This window comes from Cyclopterus lumpus, chromosome 21 (assembly GCF_009769545.1).
Source record: "Cyclopterus lumpus isolate fCycLum1 chromosome 21, fCycLum1.pri, whole genome shotgun sequence".
Taxonomy (NCBI): domain Eukaryota; kingdom Metazoa; phylum Chordata; class Actinopteri; order Perciformes; family Cyclopteridae; genus Cyclopterus; species Cyclopterus lumpus.
The window spans coordinates 2,903,911-2,925,004 of NC_046986.1; the positions used below are offsets into that span (position 1 = coordinate 2,903,911).

Sequence of the window (21,094 nt, forward strand, 5' to 3'; positions counted from 1 at the left end):
CAAACTACTTTTAGTGTCTAGTCCAGGACCTGGAGGGTCCAAAGACCAAACTACTTTTAGTGTCTAGTCCAGGACCTGGAGGGTCCAAAGACCAAACTACTTTAAGTGTCTAGTCCAGGACCTGGAGGGTCCAAAGACCAAACTACTTTCAGTGTCTAGTCCAGGACCTGGAGGGTCCAAAGACCAAACTACTTTCAGTGTCTAGTCCAGGACCTGGAGGGTCCAAAGACCAAACCACTAAATCTATATCGGGCTGGAGAGTTCATGTAAAAATGTCATTTTAGGCTAGAAAGACCAGTTGTCATGTGATGTTGTTTTAGTACACAAACAAACAAACAAACAAACAAAAGTAATCACAAATATGTAAACAGTTTTGTGATGATTCCTGTATTTTTAACTCCTCTTCCATGATATCGAACTCGGACGCTTTTTCAATCCACCCACGTGACATATTCACGATATTCACGATATTCACGATATTCACGATATTCACGATAAAGGAAATTCACCACGATCGACTTATTCATTAATTCAACTTACTCATTAATTAAAGAATATTCAATAATAATCTGAAGCGTGTTTATTGTACAGCGTCCTTCAGCATCAACACGAAACCTTAAAATACAAAGAAATGGGATAAACTGTCAGTTTTGAAAAAAAATGTATTACATTTGTACTTTTCTAGAGTTGATTAACATTTCTAGTTTCTAGTAACCAAATGTGTTTCCTGTGTAAAGTGACCTTCTTCACCTTCACGCCCCAACGTATGTTTCACTTTCATGTCATTTTTATTAAAAAATAAACAAACGCAAGATGTGATTCCTACTCTGGGGGGGGGCATGAATTTGTCGTCTTAACCACTGAGAGCTGAGGTTGTTTTTTTTGTGCATTTTTAAAGGGAAAACTAGAAATATTAATTAAGTGTACTTCAAGAGAAACTCCGGTTCAGTGACCATAACCCAACACGCTTCCTGTGTCGGTGGGAAAGTCCATGCAGTCATTACGCACCTCGACACCCCCGCGCTCGGTTGGTTTCGCCGCACCTTTCTCAAGCTTTTTATATCCGGAAAGTTCAGTTAATGAAGCCCTTGAGACTTTAAAAAAATATATTCCTGACGTTTTTTTTGTCAAACATGTCGCCCAACGGGTGTAGAACTCGTCTGCTGGTTGTTTCAGAGCGCCCCGCAAAATACACAAATATGAATGAAGACGACTTCGTTCAACTTCCCCTTTCATGGGAAGAGGGAAACCCCGTTCAGCCACGACCGCAGTTATCCGCCTTTTTAGATGTAGAGGTTATTAAACCTCTTCTACTCCAACTGTACAACCTTTCAGAGGCTCTGTCTGACTCTAGATGTCCATAATTTACTAAATGAACATCACGCTGTATTGAAGAAGACTTGAAACTAGAGATTGAGACCAAAAACTAATGTTTACAATGTTTACTGAGGGAATACATCAAGAGAAGTAGAGTCATTTATATAGACTTCTATACAACCAGAGGAGTCTCCCCCTGGTGGTCAGGAGAGAGAATGCAGCTTTTAACACATGAAGCATAGACTTCTATACAACCAGAGGAGTCGCCCCCTGGTGGTCAGGAGAGAGAATGCAGCTTTAACACATGAAGCATAGACTTCTATACAACCAGAGGAGTCGCCCCCTGGTGGTCAGGAGAGAGAATGCAGCTTTAACACATGGAGCATAGACTTCTATACAACCAAAGGAGTCGTCCCCTGGTGGTCAGGAGAGAGAATGCAGCTTTAACACATGAAGCATAGACTTCTATACAACCAGAGGAGTCGCCCCCTGGTGGTCAGGAGAGAGAATGCAGCTTTAACACATGGAGCATAGACTTCTATACAACCAGAGGAGTCGCCCCCTGGTGGTCAGGAGAGAGAATGCAGCTTTAACACATGGAGCATAGACTTCTATACAACCAGAGGAGTCGCCCCCTGGTGGTCAGGAGAGAGAATGCAGCTTTAACACATGGAGCATAGACTTCTATACAACCAGAGGAGTCGCCCCCTGGTGGTCAGGAGAGAGAATGCAGCTTTAACACATGGAGCATAGACTTCTATACAACCAGAGGAGTCGCCCCCTGGTGTTCAGGAGAGAGAATGCAGCTTTAACACATGGAGCATAGACTTCTATACAACCAGAGGAGTCGCCCCCTGGTGTTCAGGAGAGAGAATGCAGCTTTAACACATGGAGCATAGACTTCTATAGGACTTTACTCAGCAGAACAGGATGGTTTGAACTAATTATTGGGTGCTATAAGAGTGTACTGAGAGTATTGGAAGGCTAAAAGATTGTTTTTGTTTTTAAAATTTTCAGGGAGTTTCTGAGAATGAAGTTATGGAAAATGAAGCAATACGTAGTGTTACTGTGTTCAAGGGACTACTATATACATTTCTCGACGGTCCTTCTGGCTTTTAGTTTGTAGAAAGTCTCAACTAATAGATGTTTAGTTTACTACGTGGAGAAACTGCTGATTTCTGACTTTTGCCCAGTCGTACTCAACAAACCCGACACCGTCACGGGGGCAGAGGGCTCCGCTGGGAATCAAACCCTCGTCCTCGTTGTGCTCACACCACGAAAGTCTGTTTCCGATCATGTTCGTGACTCGCATTTCACACAAACACAATTTTTCTTTTTGTAAACATTTATTAAAGGCGTACAGTTTTCTCCTCGTGCCTCGACTTGGAAGTTATCTCTTCGAGCGTTTACTGTTCTTTTTGGCTCCGTAGCATTGCGACCGCGGCCTTCGCTCGTCCAGCACGTTATTGCCATCGAGCTATTGATGTGCTGCAGATGCGTCGCTGCTCCGGACGACCGAAGCCAAAACATGAGCGCACGAAAGTTTCCAAAACGTTGTCTGGCTAAGTGGGGATTTGTTGACTGCTCCATGAGACGGATGAGGTTGATCGCTGTTGACACCCGAGGGTCCTGAGCAGAAGCCCTGCACATTGTGTGTGTGTGTGTGTGTGTGTGTGTGTGTGTGTGTGTGTGTGTCCATGCAAACCTTTCCTCCCATCTTCAGAACAAGGAGTGTGCTCCCAATTATTAGGGAAATTACCGGTTTGATTGTCTTTTACTGGTTTTGGTGGTCTTCTGGCTCCGGTGGACCGAGACCTGCAGCTTTTCGCACCGAGGCGGTTTGCAGCAGCCGAGGTCGAAGTGGCTGGAAACTGGACACCTCCAGTTCTGAGTTCATGGTGCTTTGCCAGAGAACCGATGGATTGGGACTGGGGGGGGGGGGGGGGGTCTTGAGGGCGAGGTGTGCGGGATTGACAGGCTGGATTGGTTTTGACTGTAGATGGAGTTGGATGAGTTGAGTTGTCAATGGAGGCGTACCGTGGCCGAGTATTAAAGTCTTCCTAAGAGTCTTTATTCATTAATTGGTTTAATCCTGTTCTTAGGTGTCTGTCGCAGTCGTTCCTCGCTGTGAAGTATTCCCCCTGAAGCTTTCTCTGTTTCTGGCGTTGCAGGTTTAAGAAGAATTTAAAGGCCTTCTACTTCGTGCATCCGACGTTTCGCTCCAAGGTGAGAAGAGCACGCCTCGTCTGCTCCATTTCATATTTGCGGCGCATTCGGGCCTCGAGGATCAATATCGCTGTGATGCCCCGCCCACTTTTTGTCATGCAATTTTATTCGTTATTACAGTTTTAGCTACAAAAAAACCAATTGTAATTTATCTCACTTTTAGAACGGTAGACAAAGTTAAACAAAGAGTTGAAATGTATGAATATTAGGTTTGTTTTATTCGCTCTCTAGCCGTCTGTCTGTTAGCTAATAGCTAGCTAGTTAGCTGCTAGCTATCGCCAAATTGGTGGTTCTTGATTTAATTTATTATTATTATTATTATTATTATTGAATAATGGTTAAATATGCAGTGTCTTATTACTGTGTTCACCCCCTTTTAGTAGTGAAAGTAATTACAAAACGACAAGTCTCACATTATTAAAACTTAATAACGCCTTCTTTTAAAGTGAAGGATGACGAGGTTGTCGACGATAAACAGAGTTATCGTATTTCCACTTTAAAACGTAAATAAGAATAGAAATTTGCCGCAAAGAATAAGGTCAATTCGTTCCTGTCGCCAAGTATTAGAACTGACATTTCAGAAGGAAGTCAAAGTGGAATTGTTATGGTTGTGGTTATAGAAGTTTATTTTATTTTAAGTGAATTCGTCAATGTTCCATTGAGAGATAATAACGTCCGCACTCCTTTTAGCCAACAAGCCTCGGCGGAGATGAGCCTCCTAGTTTTATCTGTTTACTGGGAGCGCAGCGCTCGCTGCTCCATTTGCCAAACTTCTCCTCGCGGATCATTAAAGGTCCATCAGGCTTAATCCGGTTCTGTTGTTTACTTCACAAAGTTTTTAATCAAGACGAAATACCATTTATAACTAATGACGTGTCCCCTTTTTTTTTTTTTTTCTTCTTTAACCGGCTCATTCCAGGTCTCGACGTGGTTCTTCACAACCTTCAGTGTGTCGGGGATGAAGGACCGGGTCCGCTACCTGGACACCCTGCAGCAGCTCTTCACCTGCATGAGGCCCGAGCAGATCGACATCCCTCCGTTCGTCCTGGACTACGACGCACGGGTAAACCATATAATAATAATAATAATAATAATAATAATAATAATCATCTAGAACCTTCTGACGCTCCTATATGACTGCACAGTGTATACGAGTTCTCATGTCGGACCCGACGGCAACAATACACGAGTGTCTCTAAATGGAACACAATTTGCCCCCTGGTGGTCAGGAGAGAGAATGCAGCTTTAACACATGAAGCATAGACTTCTATACAACCAGAGGAGTCGCCCCCTGGTGGTCAGGAGAGAGAATGCAGCTTTAACACATGAAGCATAGACTTCTATACAACCAGAGGAGTCGCCCCCCTGGTGGTCAGGAGAGAGAATGCAGCTTTAACACATGAAGCATAGACTTCTATACAACCAGAGGAGTTCCTTGTGTGTGTGTATATATATATATATATATATATATATATATATATATATATATATATAATATTTTTAGTGTTTGTGTCTGCAGCCTCCTGTTTTTGTGTATTTACAATAAGTATTCAGCATCACAGGAGTCACATTATTGCGTTTCCAGTTCCATACGTTATTGCCTCACAGCCGCTCTCATTGTGTTTTAATGGGAATTTAACCTCTCGCAGATTTCAACATCTAAATACTGAATCGTGTGTGTGTGTGTGTTTTCCGAGATCTATTCATCAGCTGTTCAATGAGGACATTTATCTCCCACTCTTCTTCTCGCCGATGTAAACCAGAGCAGGAAGGAAACTGGGACAACAATCAGCTGGCGACTTGTTTATTTTGTGTTTGTGTGCATCTTCCAGAAACATCACCCATGAATCAGTTGGCCTGCACACTCGCTTCGAGTGAGATCGCCCAGGTCTCATGTGGGATCTGACGTTAAGTTAATTGAAGTCACTGGTATCAAAAGCTTTAGATTTAACGAGGCTTCGGGGGTTCCAAGACATCTGACCGGTGAGAACGCGTTGCGTCAGAATTAAAGCCAGCTGTGTGTGTGTGTGTGTGTGTGTGTGTGTGTGTGTGTGTGTGTGTGTGTGTGTGTGTGTGTGTGTGTGTGTGTGTGTGTGTGTGTGTGTGTGTGTGTGTGTGTGTGTGTGTGTGTGTGTGTGTGTGTGTGTGTGTGTGTGTGTGTGTGTGTGTGTGTGTGTGTGTGTGTGTGTGTGTGTGTGTGTGTGTGTGTGTGTGTGTGTGTGTGTGTGTGTGTGTGTGTGTGTGTGTGTGTGTGTGTGTGTGTGTGTGTGTGTGTGTGTGTGTGTGTGGACGTTAAACTTGTTGCGTGTTTTTAGGATTCAGTTTTAACATCGGGAGCAGTTTAAGTTGAACATCGTCGTGTTTATCTTTTATTCGCTTTGGTGCAAACGCCTGTTACCGCGGCAACGTAAATGAATGTTTAGTCGGTTGGACTGCACATGAGCACAAATGGAAACCACGTTTTTTTTTTTTTTTTTTTTTTAGACTTTCCTTTTTTAGACTTTCCTTCTTTATTGCTGGTAACTATCTTTAGGAGGAACGTGGTCCTGCAGGTTTTTATGAAGTCCCAAAACGTTTTTATTTATTTTTTAATTATTAAATCGCCCATTTACCATTTAATTAAGATTTTATTTTGATATATATTATTTTTTCATATATGGGGTAATTTTATTACATGCAACCTTTTTAATTTAGGCTCACTGTAAAACATTACATAAACAAATGACCAATTATTATTATTAACATTATGTAGGACTGTTTTACTTGTCATAAACTATAAATAGGTAAAACATTGAAATTGCTGTATTAGAATCAAGCGATGGTACTATTACTATAATGTTTATTTATTGAAGATCCCCAGCAGCAAAGCACCAGTCAGTGTGAGTGGTTAAAAAATTTAAAAAAAACAAATATATATATATATATATATATATATATATATATATATATATATATACATGCATACATACAGTGTGTGTATATATATATATATATATATATATATATATATATATATATATATATATATATATATATATATATATAAAAAATAACTGTTTATTTATCTGTCATTTAGCCATTTTTACCAAACTATAGTAAAGTAATAGTAAAGGAAACCTGGCTTGTGTCATTAGATTCTGAGAGAATGTTTTTTCTATTTTTTTTTGTCTCATGAGGCTTCAAATTTGGATTTTAAAGATATTTAAAGAACGTTAATACCGTAGTAGGTTGAACCATGTTGTCGGGTGGAAAAAAAAGCCTCCATATTTTTCCCAATAACTCTGCTCACTCATCAGGTATGTTATTTTTAGGTCAAACTCAAACTCTTGGGCGGGCTTGGTGAGAACACAATGGACCGGCCTCCTCCAAGGTTGTCGTACGGTGCATTTCCCCCTTTTTCAGCACTGCAGCCGGCCGGTAAACTGGGCAATAACGTGCATATCAGCACCCCGGGTGTTGCTTTTACCCCAAAATAGTTTGCTCGACTGGGTTGAATTGCAGTTCTTTGTGCTGGGTTCCAGGAAATAGTGATTCCTTTTGTTCACATGAAGGGGGGGGAGGAGGGGGGGGAACACATGCAGAACACACATGCAAGCTGTCTGGATTCCTCAAAGTATGTAGATGGAGCGTTCGGCAGCTAAAAGCTTGATTTTTCCCTGAGGAGCTGGTGGAGACCAAACTCGGAGCTAAAAGAGACAATCGCAAAATTTTGTGAGGCCGATTTTTTTTTTTTTTTTAACCGCAATAACGTTCCAAGAAAACTTCTTCTCGGTAAATCAGTAAATATTTGTGCAGCAGTGAAAGTCGTCTCGGTGAGAGAAAACGTTGGTTTTTTTTTTTTTCCCAACCAGTTTCAGCGTTAGTCGGCGGTCTTCCGGTCTGTAGACCGCCGAGGAAGCGCAGACGACAAAAGGCCCGAAGAGACCGCGACGTTTCGGGTCGTTTCAACTTCTTTTTCAAGGGACTTCTCGGTGGAAACGCGGCTTGAATGAGCAACTTGTTTGATAACGAGTGTGCAACGTTGCATTAGAAAGGTGACAATATGTGAATCTTGTAGAAACACTCGGTCCCATATGCAACACTGAGATATAACACCTGATAAGCAGCGTGAGAGAATAACAGGTGAGCTCGAGTTACCTTGGAGCTCGGCCATCTTTTCCTGGGAAGTTGCATTGAAAACAGAGAGCGTTTACTGAAGGCCTCTCATTGTAAAAGGTTTCCAAAGGAACCACCTTTTGTTGTGTGTGTGTGTGTTGGATAATTAGCTTCTTTTATGACACGTTGGTCTGAAGATAATCTGGTGGTCACGATGCCGCAGTTATAACCGTAATTATTGTGTCCTTTCTCACGATGGACAGACCTTTCTGGTTTGAGTTTGACAGAAACATTGAGGAAGTTCTTTCATTTTAACACTGATCTGTCACTTCAAGCCAGAAGTATGTGTATGTATGTATATATGTATATATATATATATATATATATATATATATATATATATATATATATATCCTCACCGTTTCTTTCTCCTCCGTCTCCAGGTGAATGGGCCGTACCATCGCTCCCAGTCCTCCAGCCTGTGACGAGGTGCCCGCCGGCCTGTCGAGCGGAAGCCATGTAATGGACGTCTTGTTGCCCGCGTGGCCCTGAACGCCTCACCCACCTCTTCAAAAGGCTTCCTTGCTGAGCCACAGACTGTTTGTGGTTTCCGGTCGTGGGTTTCCTGGATTACGCCTTTACACCCAGATTTCTTATTCAGTAGTTTCCTCAAACATCCCTAAATATGAAGTTGTTTTTTTTTTTTTTAATCCGTCGTGCGGTCGTATCGGACGGCCATGTTGTCTCAGAGTATTGTCATAAAAATAATAATAAATAAATGAATGCTGGAGCAAGACGACGTCCTTCTGTCCGGCGCACGACGCCGGACGGGAGTAAAGTTTTACTCGATCCAAAGCTGGAAATTCCCACGTCGGCGCATCTCTCAATCGGTAAAAACACCCCGGTTAGCTCAGTGTCATGTGACGTCACAACGCTTATCCATTTAGCGACTTTTATATCGACTTACTTGCTTTCTGTCCTCGAGTTCCATGAGAAAATTGATCCCGCTCTCATATTGGTACAATAAATATGAAGCCACGTCCAGACGTCTGTTAGCTTAGCTTAGCTTAGTTTAGCTTAGCTTAAAGACTGAAAGCCTTTTCTTTTTTTACTGGTTACACGAACAAGATACAGAGTCAGTTCGTGAGCTTTAAAGGTGTATTCTCTTACCTTTTGAACAGGTAGCTTCATGTTTAACCCACAAATATAAAAGCGGTACCTCAACACGTTTCACAAAATGTTAACGCATCGGCTTTAAATCCACACACATTGTTTTGGGGGAAATGTTTTCAAGGATCGTCAAAGTTCTGCTGCTCTGTCTGCGTATTCGCAGGAGGTTTTTGTAATTTCTCCCCTTTTTTTTTTTTTTTATGGTGTTTTTGTCACAAATGTTGTAAAAAGGTTAGCACTAAAAACACTTCACGGATCAGTCAATCAACAGGAAATGTATTGTTTTTATATTGTTATGAGTTTGAATGCCTTTTTTGGGTTGCACAACGTTTAATTTAGGACGTTGCCTGAGCCACTGGGAACTTTATAGATTAAACAATAAAGTAATTTAATTAAAATAAATCAATACATTAATCTAAATAAATGAGAATCGGTCGTAAAGGCACGGAGCGGTTGTTAAATCTTTCTTCAAGCTGCTTCCTGTCTGCAGCTCCTTTACCAGGAGGTCAGGAGGTTTTCAGCAGCTCTGCTATTCATTGAAGGCATCGTTTTATTTTAAAGGTACAATTCACCCCCAAATGTTAAAAAAAAAAATGTTTAAAAAAAATCCTCTTAACTGTAGTGTTATTTATCACTCCAGATGTCTCGGTTAATGATGCTCACATTTTTTTTTTTTTTTTAGAAACACACATTTTAAATACTTTTACTCAAGATAATCTTTACGTGGGAACTATTTTCTCTCTACCAAACGACCGTATCACCGCGCGGACGGAAGTGTGCATTGATACCGGATTATCTTGAGTAACGCGGTTCTGGACTTCTGGAAAAGAGACGTTGCTGTTGAGTTTTCCAAATAGTTCCATTATAACCAACTCTAACGCAACCTGTTATTTACCAATGTAAATGGCACTACAGGTGAAACGGGGGTGAACTGTCCCTTTAAGCCTTAAAGAGACAGTACAACATTTGTTTGTGCTTCATTTCGTTCAGCGTTTTATCACATTTTTCGTATGGTTTACTTTAACGGGGGGCAATTGGATAAAAATCAGACTAAACTTTTAAAACATTTCGGAGATTGCATTACATTTTTTAAGCAGTCGCTTTGTAGCAAACCCAAGACTTAACACAATATATATAGATATATATCTATATTTATCAATACATACAGTATATCAATCATATCTATATTTATATACATATATGTTTGTGTGTGTGTGTATATATATATATATATATATATATATATATATATATATATAATGAATATGATTTCACACACCATGCCGCACGACGTCAGGAATCTGCACAGCTTTAAATCATTTAGGACGTTTTACTCGATCGCTTTGCTAAAAATCAATGAAATCAGTCAAAATCAAAGTTTAATCAATCAATTCTTTAAATCTTTTTTTTCTAAAAAACGACTCGCAGGGAGAGACGATTCCAAGTAGAGTCGCTTAGCAATCGAGTGGATTTTCTTTACACAAAAATAATTCTGATTTAAGTCTGAATTTGAAAATGCAGCTGTGGATTATTAAATAAACACACACAGAGAACCTCAGATAACACAAACGTTGTAGCCCGATGTGATTATGTCAGCATGTATAAAAATGATGAGCCAAACTTTCACTTCCTGGAATTGTATATTATCTTCTTTTTTCTTTTTTTATGATTTCAAGATTTACAGTACGGTTACTGTGTTTTTTTTAAGATATAAATATATACACACTGATTAAAATGATTTTCCTCTGTAAATGCGTTGCTTTTTTCTAATTAATTGTTATTTTAGAAAATAATTTAGTTTTGTTGTGGAAACGTCTTAAATGTAGGAATTAATACAAAGATAAAAAACTATAATTTAACAGAATTTTTACGTTATAGAAGACTTTAAAAAAAAAATATTATACTCTTTAAATCAGTTGTCAGGTTTGTTAGTTATTTCTTTGTGTTATATTTGTACTGATATTCATGAATCTGTTTTGAAGTCGTTGGACCGAAACCGACATCTGCAACAGCGGGAAAAGAATATCCTAGCGGCAATAAAAAAAATTAAAAAACCAACAGACAAATTAAAAAACAATGTGTTTTTCATTTTGACACAAATCTGTTTGATTTGTCTGCGTCGTGTCCTCAGACTGCTTTTGATTTAGTCCGGCCACAGAGAGGGAAATGAAACCCATCACTCGACGTTCGGCTGAGAGATTAAAACGAGTTTAACATGTCAGGGGGCTCCCGTGTCACTGAGTTCAGGTAGTTTAACATGTCAGGGGGCTCCCGTGTCACTGAGTTCAGGTAGTTTAACATGTCAGGGGGCTCCCGTGTCACTGAGTTCATGTAGTTTAATATGTCAGGGGGCTCCGTGTCACTGAGTTCAGGTAGTTTAACATGTCAGGGGGCTCCCGTGTCACTGAGTTCATGTAGTTTAACATGTCAGGGGGCTCCCGTGTCACTGAGTTCAGGTAGTTTAACATGTCAGGGGGCTCCCGTGTCACTGAGTTCATGTAGTTTAACATGTCAGGGGGCTCCGTGTCACTGAGTTCAGGTAGTTTAACATGTCAGGGGGCTCCCGTGTCACTGAGTTCATGTAGTTTAACATGTCAGGGGGCTCCCGTGTCACTGAGTTCATGTAGTTTAACATGTCAGGGGGCTCCCGTGTCACTGAGTTCATGTAGTTTAACATGTCAGGGGGCTCCCGTGTCACTGAGTTTAGGTAGTTTAACATGTCAGGGGGCTCCCGTGTCACTGAGTTCATGTAGTTTAACATGTCAGGGGGCTCCGTGTCACTGAGTTCAGGTAGTTTAACATGTCAGGGGGCTCCGTGTCACTGAGTTCATGTAGTTTAACATGTCAGGGTGCTCCGTGTCACTGAGTTCAGGTAGTTTAACATGTCAGGGGGCTCCGTGTCACTGAGTTCATGTAGTTTAACATGTCAGGGTGCTCCGTGTCACTGAGTTCAGGTAGTTTAACATGTCAGGGGGCTCCCGCGTCACTGAGTTCATGTAGTTTAACATGTCAGGGGGCTCCCGTGTCACTGAGTTCATGTAGTTTAACATGTCAGGGGGCTCCCGCGTCACTGAGTTCAGGTAGTTTAACATGTCAGGGGGCTCCCGTTTCACTGAGTTCAGGTAGTTTAACATGTCAGGGGGCTCCCGTGTCACTGAGTTCATGTAGTTTAACATGTCAGGGGGCTCCCGTGTCACTGAGTTCAGGTAGTTTAACATGTCAGGGGGCTCCCGTGTCACTGAGTTCATGTAGTTAAACATGTCAGGGGGCTCCCGTGTCACTGAGTTCAGGTAGTTTAATATGTCAGGGGGCTCCCGTGTCACTGAGTTCATGTAGTTAAACATGTCAGGGGGCTCCCGTGTCACTGAGTTCATGTAGTTTAACATGTCAGGGGGCTCCTGTGTCACTGAGTTCAGGTAGTTTAACATGTCAGGGGGCTCCTGTGTCACTGAGTTCATGTAGTTTAACATGTCAGGGGGCTCCTGTGTCACTGAGTTCATGTAGTTTAACATGTCAGGGTGCTCCGTGTCACTGAGTTCATGTAGTTTAACATGTCAGGGGGCTCCGTGTCACTGAGTTCAGGTAGTTTAACATGTCAGGGGGCTCCGTGTCACTGAGTTCATGTAGTTTAACATGTCAGGGTGCTCCGTGTCACTGAGTTCAGGTAGTTTAACATGTCAGGGGGCTCCCGCGTCACTGAGTTCATGTAGTTTAACATGTCAGGGGGCTCCCGTGTCACTGAGTTCATGTAGTTTAACATGTCAGGGGGCTCCGTGTCACTGAGTTCATGTAGTTTAACATGTCAGGGTGCTCCGTGTCACTGAGTTCAGGTAGTTTAACATGTCAGGGGGCTCCCGCGTCACTGAGTTCATGTAGTTTAACATGTCAGGGGGCTCCCGTGTCACTGAGTTCAGGTAGTTTAACATGTCAGGGGGCTCCCGTGTCACTGAGTTCAGGTAGTTTAACATGTCAGGGGGCTCCCGTGTCACTGAGTTCATGTAGTTTAACATGTCAGGGGGCTCCCGTGTCACTGAGTTCATGTAGTTTAACATGTCAGGGGGCTCCCGTGTCACTGAGTTCAGGTAGTTTAACATGTCAGGGGGCTCCCATGTCACTGAGTTCAGGTAGTTTAACATGTCAGGGGGCTCCCGCGTCACTGAGTTCATGTAGTTTAACATGTCAGGGGGCTCCCGCGTCACTGAGTTCATGTAGTTTAACATGTCAGGGGGCTCCCGCGTCACTGAGTTCATGTAGTTTAACATGTCAGGGGGCTCCCGCGTCACTGAGTTCATGTAGTTTAACATGTCAGGGGGCTCCCGCGTCACTGAGTTCATGTAGTTTAACATGTCAGGGGGCTCCCGTGTCACTGAGTTCAGGTAGTTTAACATGTCAGGGGGCTCCCGTGTCACTAAGTTCATGTAGTTTAACATGTCAGGGGGCTCCCGTGTCACTGAGTTCATGTAGTTTAACATGTCAGGGGGCTCCCGTGTCACTGAGTTCATGTAGTTTAACATGTCAGGGGGCTCCCGCGTCACTGAGTTCAGGTAGTTTAACATGTCAGGGGGCGTGTCTTCCAAAAACAAGCCTGCTGTCAGCTTCTTTGTCCTGATGGAAGTATTTATTCATGACATACTACTCTATGCCATTTTTTATTATATCCAATGGTGTGTGACTAACAGCCGGTGAATACAGTGATGTGTTAACTACTAAATGATCAAAAGAAATAGTGGAGAGGAATCTGCAAAGTGGATGAGCAGGAAAAGCTGCTTGTGTACACAAACAACAACAACACAGAGAAATGTGAGAAGATCAAGAACCAAAGGAATGCTGCTGTCAGGCTGCAACGCACGAAGCCCAGGTGTGTCCTGCTACATATATATGTATATCTATATATATATATATATATACATATATAAGTACATCTTTCTAAATAGATATAGATATACATATATGTATATACATATATACATATATATTTATATATATATATATATAGATATACATATATGTATATCTTTCTATATATATATATATACATATATATGTATATCTATATATATATAGAAAGATATACATATATGTATATCTATATATAGATATACATATATATATGTATATCCAATCAGGTCTGCAGGCCTGAAAAGAGAACACAGCAACAGCAAAGCAACCAATGATATACATATAAATATACATATACATGTATATTTATATGTACATGGATGTGTATATACAGTATATATATGTATATTCATATATATATACATATATATATATATATATGTATATATACATAAATATATATTTAAATAAATATATGTATGTATGTATTTATATATATGTATATATATAAATAAATATAAATAAATATTTATAGTTATATATACATAAATAAATATGTATACATATATATATATATATGTATATATAAATAAATACATATATTTATATTAAAATGAATATATATAAATATATATATATAGAGATATATATATATATATATTATATATACTATACTTTTTAATGACGTTTGTATGACATCCTTTACTTTGACTTGACGTTTCTTTTCTGCCATGCTATGCGGATATTCTGTCATCTTTTCTGAAGTTGTCGGTCAAACTCAAGCATGGAAGGAAATAAAGTCATAAGTGTCGGGAACCGTGCCGAACGGGTTTTGTTCTGCCAACAAGGAAACTAAAAACAAAACATGACGCAGAGCCGTGTGCAAAAGGATTGCTGCTGTCAGGCTGCCATGCACCAGCCCAGTGGTGTCCAACTCCATGTAACACTAAACTATGACTTGTTATTCAATCTTAATGACCTTCTAAGTTTAAAAACATACATTACCGTTAATCTTTTATGGCATTCTATACTATTACTTTTTAATAAATTATTATGTCTTATTGTACTGTGAATTGTTATGCATACAATTGCGTTTAAATAAAATTTTCATGACTATAATATTAATTGTTGTATGATATATTTATGACGTACTATAGTGGGACTTTTTATGACATTCTATACTAATACTTTATATGATGTTTTGTTGACATATATACACATTTTATGACATTTTGTTGACATATTATGACTTTTCATGACATTTTCTTCACCTGCCGACCGCTGTGACCATCTCCCATCTTCACCTTTTTAATCCCTCCATTCGCTCCACCTGGATTAAGGAAGTAAACAGGATGCTGTCGTCTGTTCTGTGGAAATAAATGAACGCTGTGGCGATCGGAGGAGCAAATCCATCTTTAATGGCCCCCCCTCTGTGACCGGCGGGGATTAGCTGGTCCAACCAGGTGAGGCAGCAGGAGCAGGTGTTCAGATACCAGATACACAGAACTAACATAGGTCAATACACTGTTCATGTCTTATTAAAGAAGTCAGTTTTGCTCTTCATGAAAACAAAAAATGTAGTGTTGACTCATCAATTAAATTATGGTCATGAGAGGAAGGCTTCCATGGTATTTAATACTTGTTTAATATAATGTTTAATGTTTTTATTTAAAAAAAAATGTATTACTTCATTTCTTTCTATTTAATTATTACATTATTTAATAGAAAATGATCACACAATTCAGTTTGCTTGACCTGAACTTGAACCCGATCCCTTTAATACCGTAACATTAAATATGAAACTCGTGCAGGATTATTTCTTGGCCAAGCGGCTTAGCAACTGCTAAGAGCCAAGAAATAGACCCTCTTCAAGAAATAGACCCTCTTCAAGAAATAGACCCTCTTCAAGAAGTAGACCCTCTTCAAGAAGTAGACCCTCTTCAAGAAATAGACCCTCTTCAAGAAGTAGACCCTCTTCAAGAAATAGACCCTCTTCAAGAAGTAGACCCTCTTCAAGAAGTAGACCCTCTTCAAGAAATAGACCCTCTTCAAGAAGTAGACCCTCTTCAAGAAGTAGACCCTCTTCAAGAAATAGACCCTCTTCAAGAAATAGACCCTCTTCAAGAAGTAGACCCTCTTCAAGAAATAGACCCTCTTCAAGAAGTAGACCCTCTTCAAGAAGTAGACCCTCTTCAAGAAATAGACCCTCTTCAAGAAATAGACCCTCTTCAAGAAGTAGACCCTCTTCAAGAAATAGACCCTCTTCACAGCAGACGTCACGGCGTTGAGCTGGAATGGATCAGATCGGATGCATTTTGAGATGATGAACTGTGAATTTTGGTAAAAGTCATCTTAGCCTCGTGATAGCCTCGTCTCCCCTCACGGCTACTGCACCACTAAACTATTAGAGGGATGGAGACTTGGTCTCGATCTCTAGTTTCAAGTCCTCTTAAATACAGCGCGATGTTCATTTAGTCCATTTAGAGTCAAACGGACCATAAAGCAGAGTATGCTTTAGGGGCGGGGCTACAAGGTATACAGGCCAGCAAAGCCCGCGTCGTCTGACAAACTCCGCCCACAAAGAACCCCGTCTTCCTGTTTGCTGACAGGAAACGGATCGAGAAACCTTTTTAAGTGCCGGATTGAACCAACAAACACATGACATTAATATTTGAGTTGACGAGATGTTAGAAGATTGTGTTTGAGTCCCTTCTCTGTCGTGTCTTCAGGCTTAAATAAGCAGCTGTAGCTTCGTGTTCAGCTCCACATGTTGAACCACGGATCTAAGTGTCACTCAAACAGAGTCGAGAAGAAGCCATCCACACCTTCTCGGTGCGGAGGCCCCATGACCCCATGACCCCATGACCCACCTCTTGGCCTCTTGACGATGTTTCCCATGATGCTCTCAGACTTCAGGCCAGCGTGGGCACCTGTAGGTACGACAGAAAAGGGAAAAGGCAGCGAATCCGAATGACTCATCTGCAGAAGGTTCACACAAACAAACTAATGACAAATTATCTAAACATCAAATGAAATGCGGGCTTGCAACGGAGATCCAAAATAATAAACAAACCCTTTAAGCGCAACAGTCGGCGGCGCATGTGTGGAGGCAGTGAGAGTCTCTGAAAAGTGAGCTCATGGCTTTGGGACGTCCACGTGTCCTTTGAAGCTCACATTCAGACGGTTCTGAAGGACCCCTGAAGCCAACCGAACAAGAGTAAGACCGACCAGATGATGGGAAAAAAATTAATAACGGTCCGCCGAGGTAATTAATAGCAGTGCAGAAAGAAAAAAAAAAAAAAAAAAAGCCAGAGGGGGGAAAATATGTTGAAGAGCACGAAGGAAGTCGTGGGACCCGGTTGTTGGAGCTGTGTGGTCGGTGAAGGTCGGTCAAGGTCGGTGAAGGTCGGTCAAGGTCGGTCATGGTCGGTGAAGGTCGCGGTCAAACCCATAAGAAACACGTCAACGGCCGTTCTGCCGTTGACGTGTTTCCCTACTTTCAACCAACGCTGCTGTTGAGAATGAGTACTTTTTGGGGGGGGTGGCACGAGTGTCTAGACCAAGGGGGGGGGGGCACGAGTGTCTAGACCAAGGGGGGGGGGGCACGAGTGTCTAGACCAAGGGGGGAGGGGTGGCACGAGTGTCTGGACCAAGGGGAGGGGGGGTGGCACGAGTGTCTGGACCAAGGGGGGGGGGGGGGGGGGTGGCACGAGTGTCTGGACCAAGGGGGGGGTGGGGGGTGGCACGAGTGTCTGGACCAAGGGGGGGGGGGTGGCACGAGTGTCTGGACCAAGGGGGGGGTGGGGGGTGGCACGAGTGTCTGGACCAAGGGGGGGGTGGGGGGTGGCACGAGTGTCTGGACCAAGGGGGGGGGGCACGAGTGTCTAGACCAAGGGGGGAGGGGTGGCACGAGTGTCTAGACCAAGGGGAGGGGGGGGTGGCACGAGTGTCTGGACCAAGGGGGGGTGGGGGGTGGCAAGAGTGTCTGGACCAAGGGGGGGGTGGGGGGTGGCACGAGTGTCTGGACCAAGGGGGGGGTGGGGGGGTGGCACGAGTGTCTGGACCAAGGGGGGGGTGGGGGGTGGCACGAGTGTCTAGACCAAGGGGGGAGGGGTGGCACGAGTGTCTGGACCAAGAGGGGGGTGGGGGGTGGCACGAGTGTCTGGACCAAGGGGGGGGTGGGGGGTGGCACGAGTGTCTGGACCAAGGGGGGGGGGGCACGAGTGTCTAGACCAAGGGGGGAGGGGTGGCACGAGTGTCTGGACCAAGGGGGGGGGGGGGGTGGCACGAGTGTCTGGACCAAGGGGAGGGGGGGTGGCACGAGTGTCTGGACCAAGGGGGGAGGGGTGGCACGAGTGTCTGGACCAAGGGGGGGTGGGGGGGGGGGGCACGAGTGTCTGGACCAAGGGGAGGGGGGGTGGCACGAGTGTCTGGACCAAGGGGGGAGGGGTGGCACGAGTGTCTGGACCAAGGGGAGGGGGGGTGGCACGAGTGTCTGGACCAAGGGGAGGGGGGGTGGCACGAGTGTCTGGACCAAGGGGAGGGGGGGTGGCACGAGTGTCTGGACCAAGGGGGGGTGGGGAGGGGTGGCACGAGTGTCTGGACCAAAACTTTTGAGCGATTCCATTTGGACCTGCTGGTGGCGCTAGAGGTGACGTCAAAAGATGAATACATGTTATCTATTTATTCATTAGAATTGATTTATTCACTGGGGAACGCGAACATGTGTCGCAAGTAAGTTGTGGCAATCTATCCAATAAACGTCAAGATATTTCACTCTGATCCACTTCAAGGCGACTAAAGTGGACGGAGTCACAGTGACGCTCCATTGGCTGTTGAAGACTCTTGTTGGGTTTTTGTCGTCACCATTGTCTCCATTAACAAGCAGTGACCCAAGAGACCATAAACTCATGTTTACAATGTTTACTGAGGGAATACATCAAGAGAAGTAGAGTCATTTACATAGACTTCTATACAACCAGAGGAGTCGCCCCCTGGTGGTCAGGAGAGAGAATGCAGCTTTAACACGTGAAGCGTAGACTTCTATACAACCAGAGGAGTCGCCCCCTGGTGGCCAAGAGAGTATGCAGCTTTAACACATGAAGCATAGATTTCTATACAACCAGAGGAGTCGCCCCCTGGTGGTCAGGAGAGAGAATGCAGCTTTAACACATGAAGCATAGACTTCTATACAACCAGAGGAGTCGCCCCCTGGTGGTCAGGAGAGAGAATGCAGCTTTAACACATGAAGCATAGACTTCTATACAACCAGAGGAGTCGCTCCCTGGTGGTCAGGAGAGAGAATGCAGCTTTAACAAATGAAGCATAGACTTCTATACAACCAGAGGACTCTCCCCTGGTGGTCAGGAGAGAGAATGCAGCTTTAACACATGAAGCATAGACTTCTATACAACCAGAGGAGTCGCCCCCTGGTGTTCAGGAGAGAGAATGCAGCTTTAACACATGAAGCATAGACTTCTATACAACCAGAGGAGTCGCCCCCTGGTGGTCAGGAGAGAGAATGCAGCTTTAACAAATGAAGCATAGACTTCTATACAACCAGAGGAGTCGCCCCCTGGTGGTCAGGAGAGAGAATGCAGCTTTAACACATGAAGCATAGACTTCTATACAACCAGAGGAGTCTGCGAATTAACGGGTCCACATGCAAACTGGTGTTCTCTCAGGATATCAGCATGAAGCACACATGCAGCATCAACAGTGCAGATAAGCTGTCGGACTGAAGCTCCGGTCCATCTGTGGCATGTTGATACCAGCAGAGACCCCGAGACACAGAAACCTCACCCCTTCAAATGACTGAATATTTTACTTTTTATAAATAAATATATATATATATATATATATATATATATATATATATATATATAGTGGCAAAAAATGGAAATACAGGGTTTTCCTGGTGGAAAAAAAAGGGTTAAAGGAAGAAACGATCCAGTTGCATCATGGGAAATGTAGGGTCCAGGTTGGCTAAAGCTTGAATATAATCTAATAATAATAATAATAATGCATTTAATTTATATAGCGCTTTTCAAAGTACTCATAGACACTTAAATACACTTCAATAATCTAATATACCTGAAAGCTTCGAGGTTTCGAGGTACTTTACTTTCTGTAAAATGACCGGTGCAGAGAAGCCACATTTCTAGGTGAGCTTTATGTTCCTCCAGCCGAGAGCTTCAACACTTCAACACGTCAGAGTTACTGCGTTGTGTGTTTTGACTCAGCGAAAGGTCACAGAGTGTGTGTGAGAAAGAGAACTGAGCCTCCACCTGCCGACTCCACTCAACTTCCTGAATAAAACGTGACGCCGTCGCTTTAAAAGTCCAGAATCGTGAACCGTGGAGAACGTTCACACAGAACCTTACTTTAGGTCCCATTTGGTTATTTAGCAGGAATGCAGCACAGCGTGAAAGTAACATTGATTGAATTTGGGGTGGAAAGGTTTTCATTATATTTTGCTCTGTGAAAAAGGAACAGTCTTATTCTGATATAAATAATTGCACTTTAGCAAAAGAAGTGACAGCTGTTTATTGAAAGTGCAATGAAAACAAATTATTATTATTCATGCCACGACAGCTCTTTCAGACTTTTTTTCCAAATATAAATAATCAACCGAGAAGTTTTTTACTTCTCACGTATAATTTGTAAATGCTGGATTATATTGATGCGTTAGTACTTTTACTGAAGGAGTACTTCTTCCACCAGTGAAGATGCAGCCGCACTATTTGAATATTACTAAGTTGTCAAAGTTGAAGGTAAAAAGCGATGCGAGACGTTTTTGTCCTCTTAATGTAGTTTACATTTACAGTGAAGTCACGACCTTCTCTGACCTCTGAAGGCCCGGTGTGATTGACAGCTCCCAGGGAAGTAAAATGGCCCCTTTTTCTGATTCGCCTGGAAGCCGATCAGACACCCTGAAAGAAGAGGTCTCATCTGAGGGGAACACAATGGGAACACAATGGGAACACAATGGGAACACAATGGGAACCGCATGTGAAGGACAGTGGGAACACAATGGGAACCGCATAAGAAGGACAGAGGGAACACAATGGGAACCGCATGTGAAGGACAGTGGGAACACAATGGGAACACAATGGGAACCGCATGTGAAGGACAGTGGGAACACAATGGGAACCGCATGTGAAGGACAGTGGGAACACAATGGGAACCGCATGTGAAGGACAGTGGGAACACAATGGGAACACAATGGGAACCGCATGTGAAGGACAGTGGGAACACAATGGGAACCGCATGTGAAGGACAGTGGGAACACAATGGGAACCGCATGTGAAGGACAGTGGGAACACAATGGGAACCGCATGTGAAGGACAGTGGGAACACAATGGGAACACAATGGGAACCGCATGTGAAGGACAGTGGGAACACAATGGGAACCGCATGTGAAGGACAGTGGGAACACAATGGGAAC

General features: G+C 42.8%; 1 protein-coding gene across 1 annotated transcript in view; it reads left to right on the forward strand.

Annotated features, from left to right (window-relative positions):
- Positions 1-10,560, forward strand: part of gdap2 (ganglioside induced differentiation associated protein 2) — a 23,816-nt gene extending 13,256 nt beyond the window's left edge. Inside the window, exons 12-14 of the mRNA XM_034562139.1 lie at positions 3,489-3,543; positions 4,463-4,606; positions 8,082-10,560. Coding sequence (XP_034418030.1) covers positions 3,489-3,543; positions 4,463-4,606; positions 8,082-8,123 — 241 coding nt within the window. The 3' untranslated portion in view covers positions 8,124-10,560. The remainder of the gene's footprint in view (positions 1-3,488; positions 3,544-4,462; positions 4,607-8,081) is intronic.
- The last annotated feature ends 10,534 nt before the right edge of the window (positions 10,561-21,094 follow it).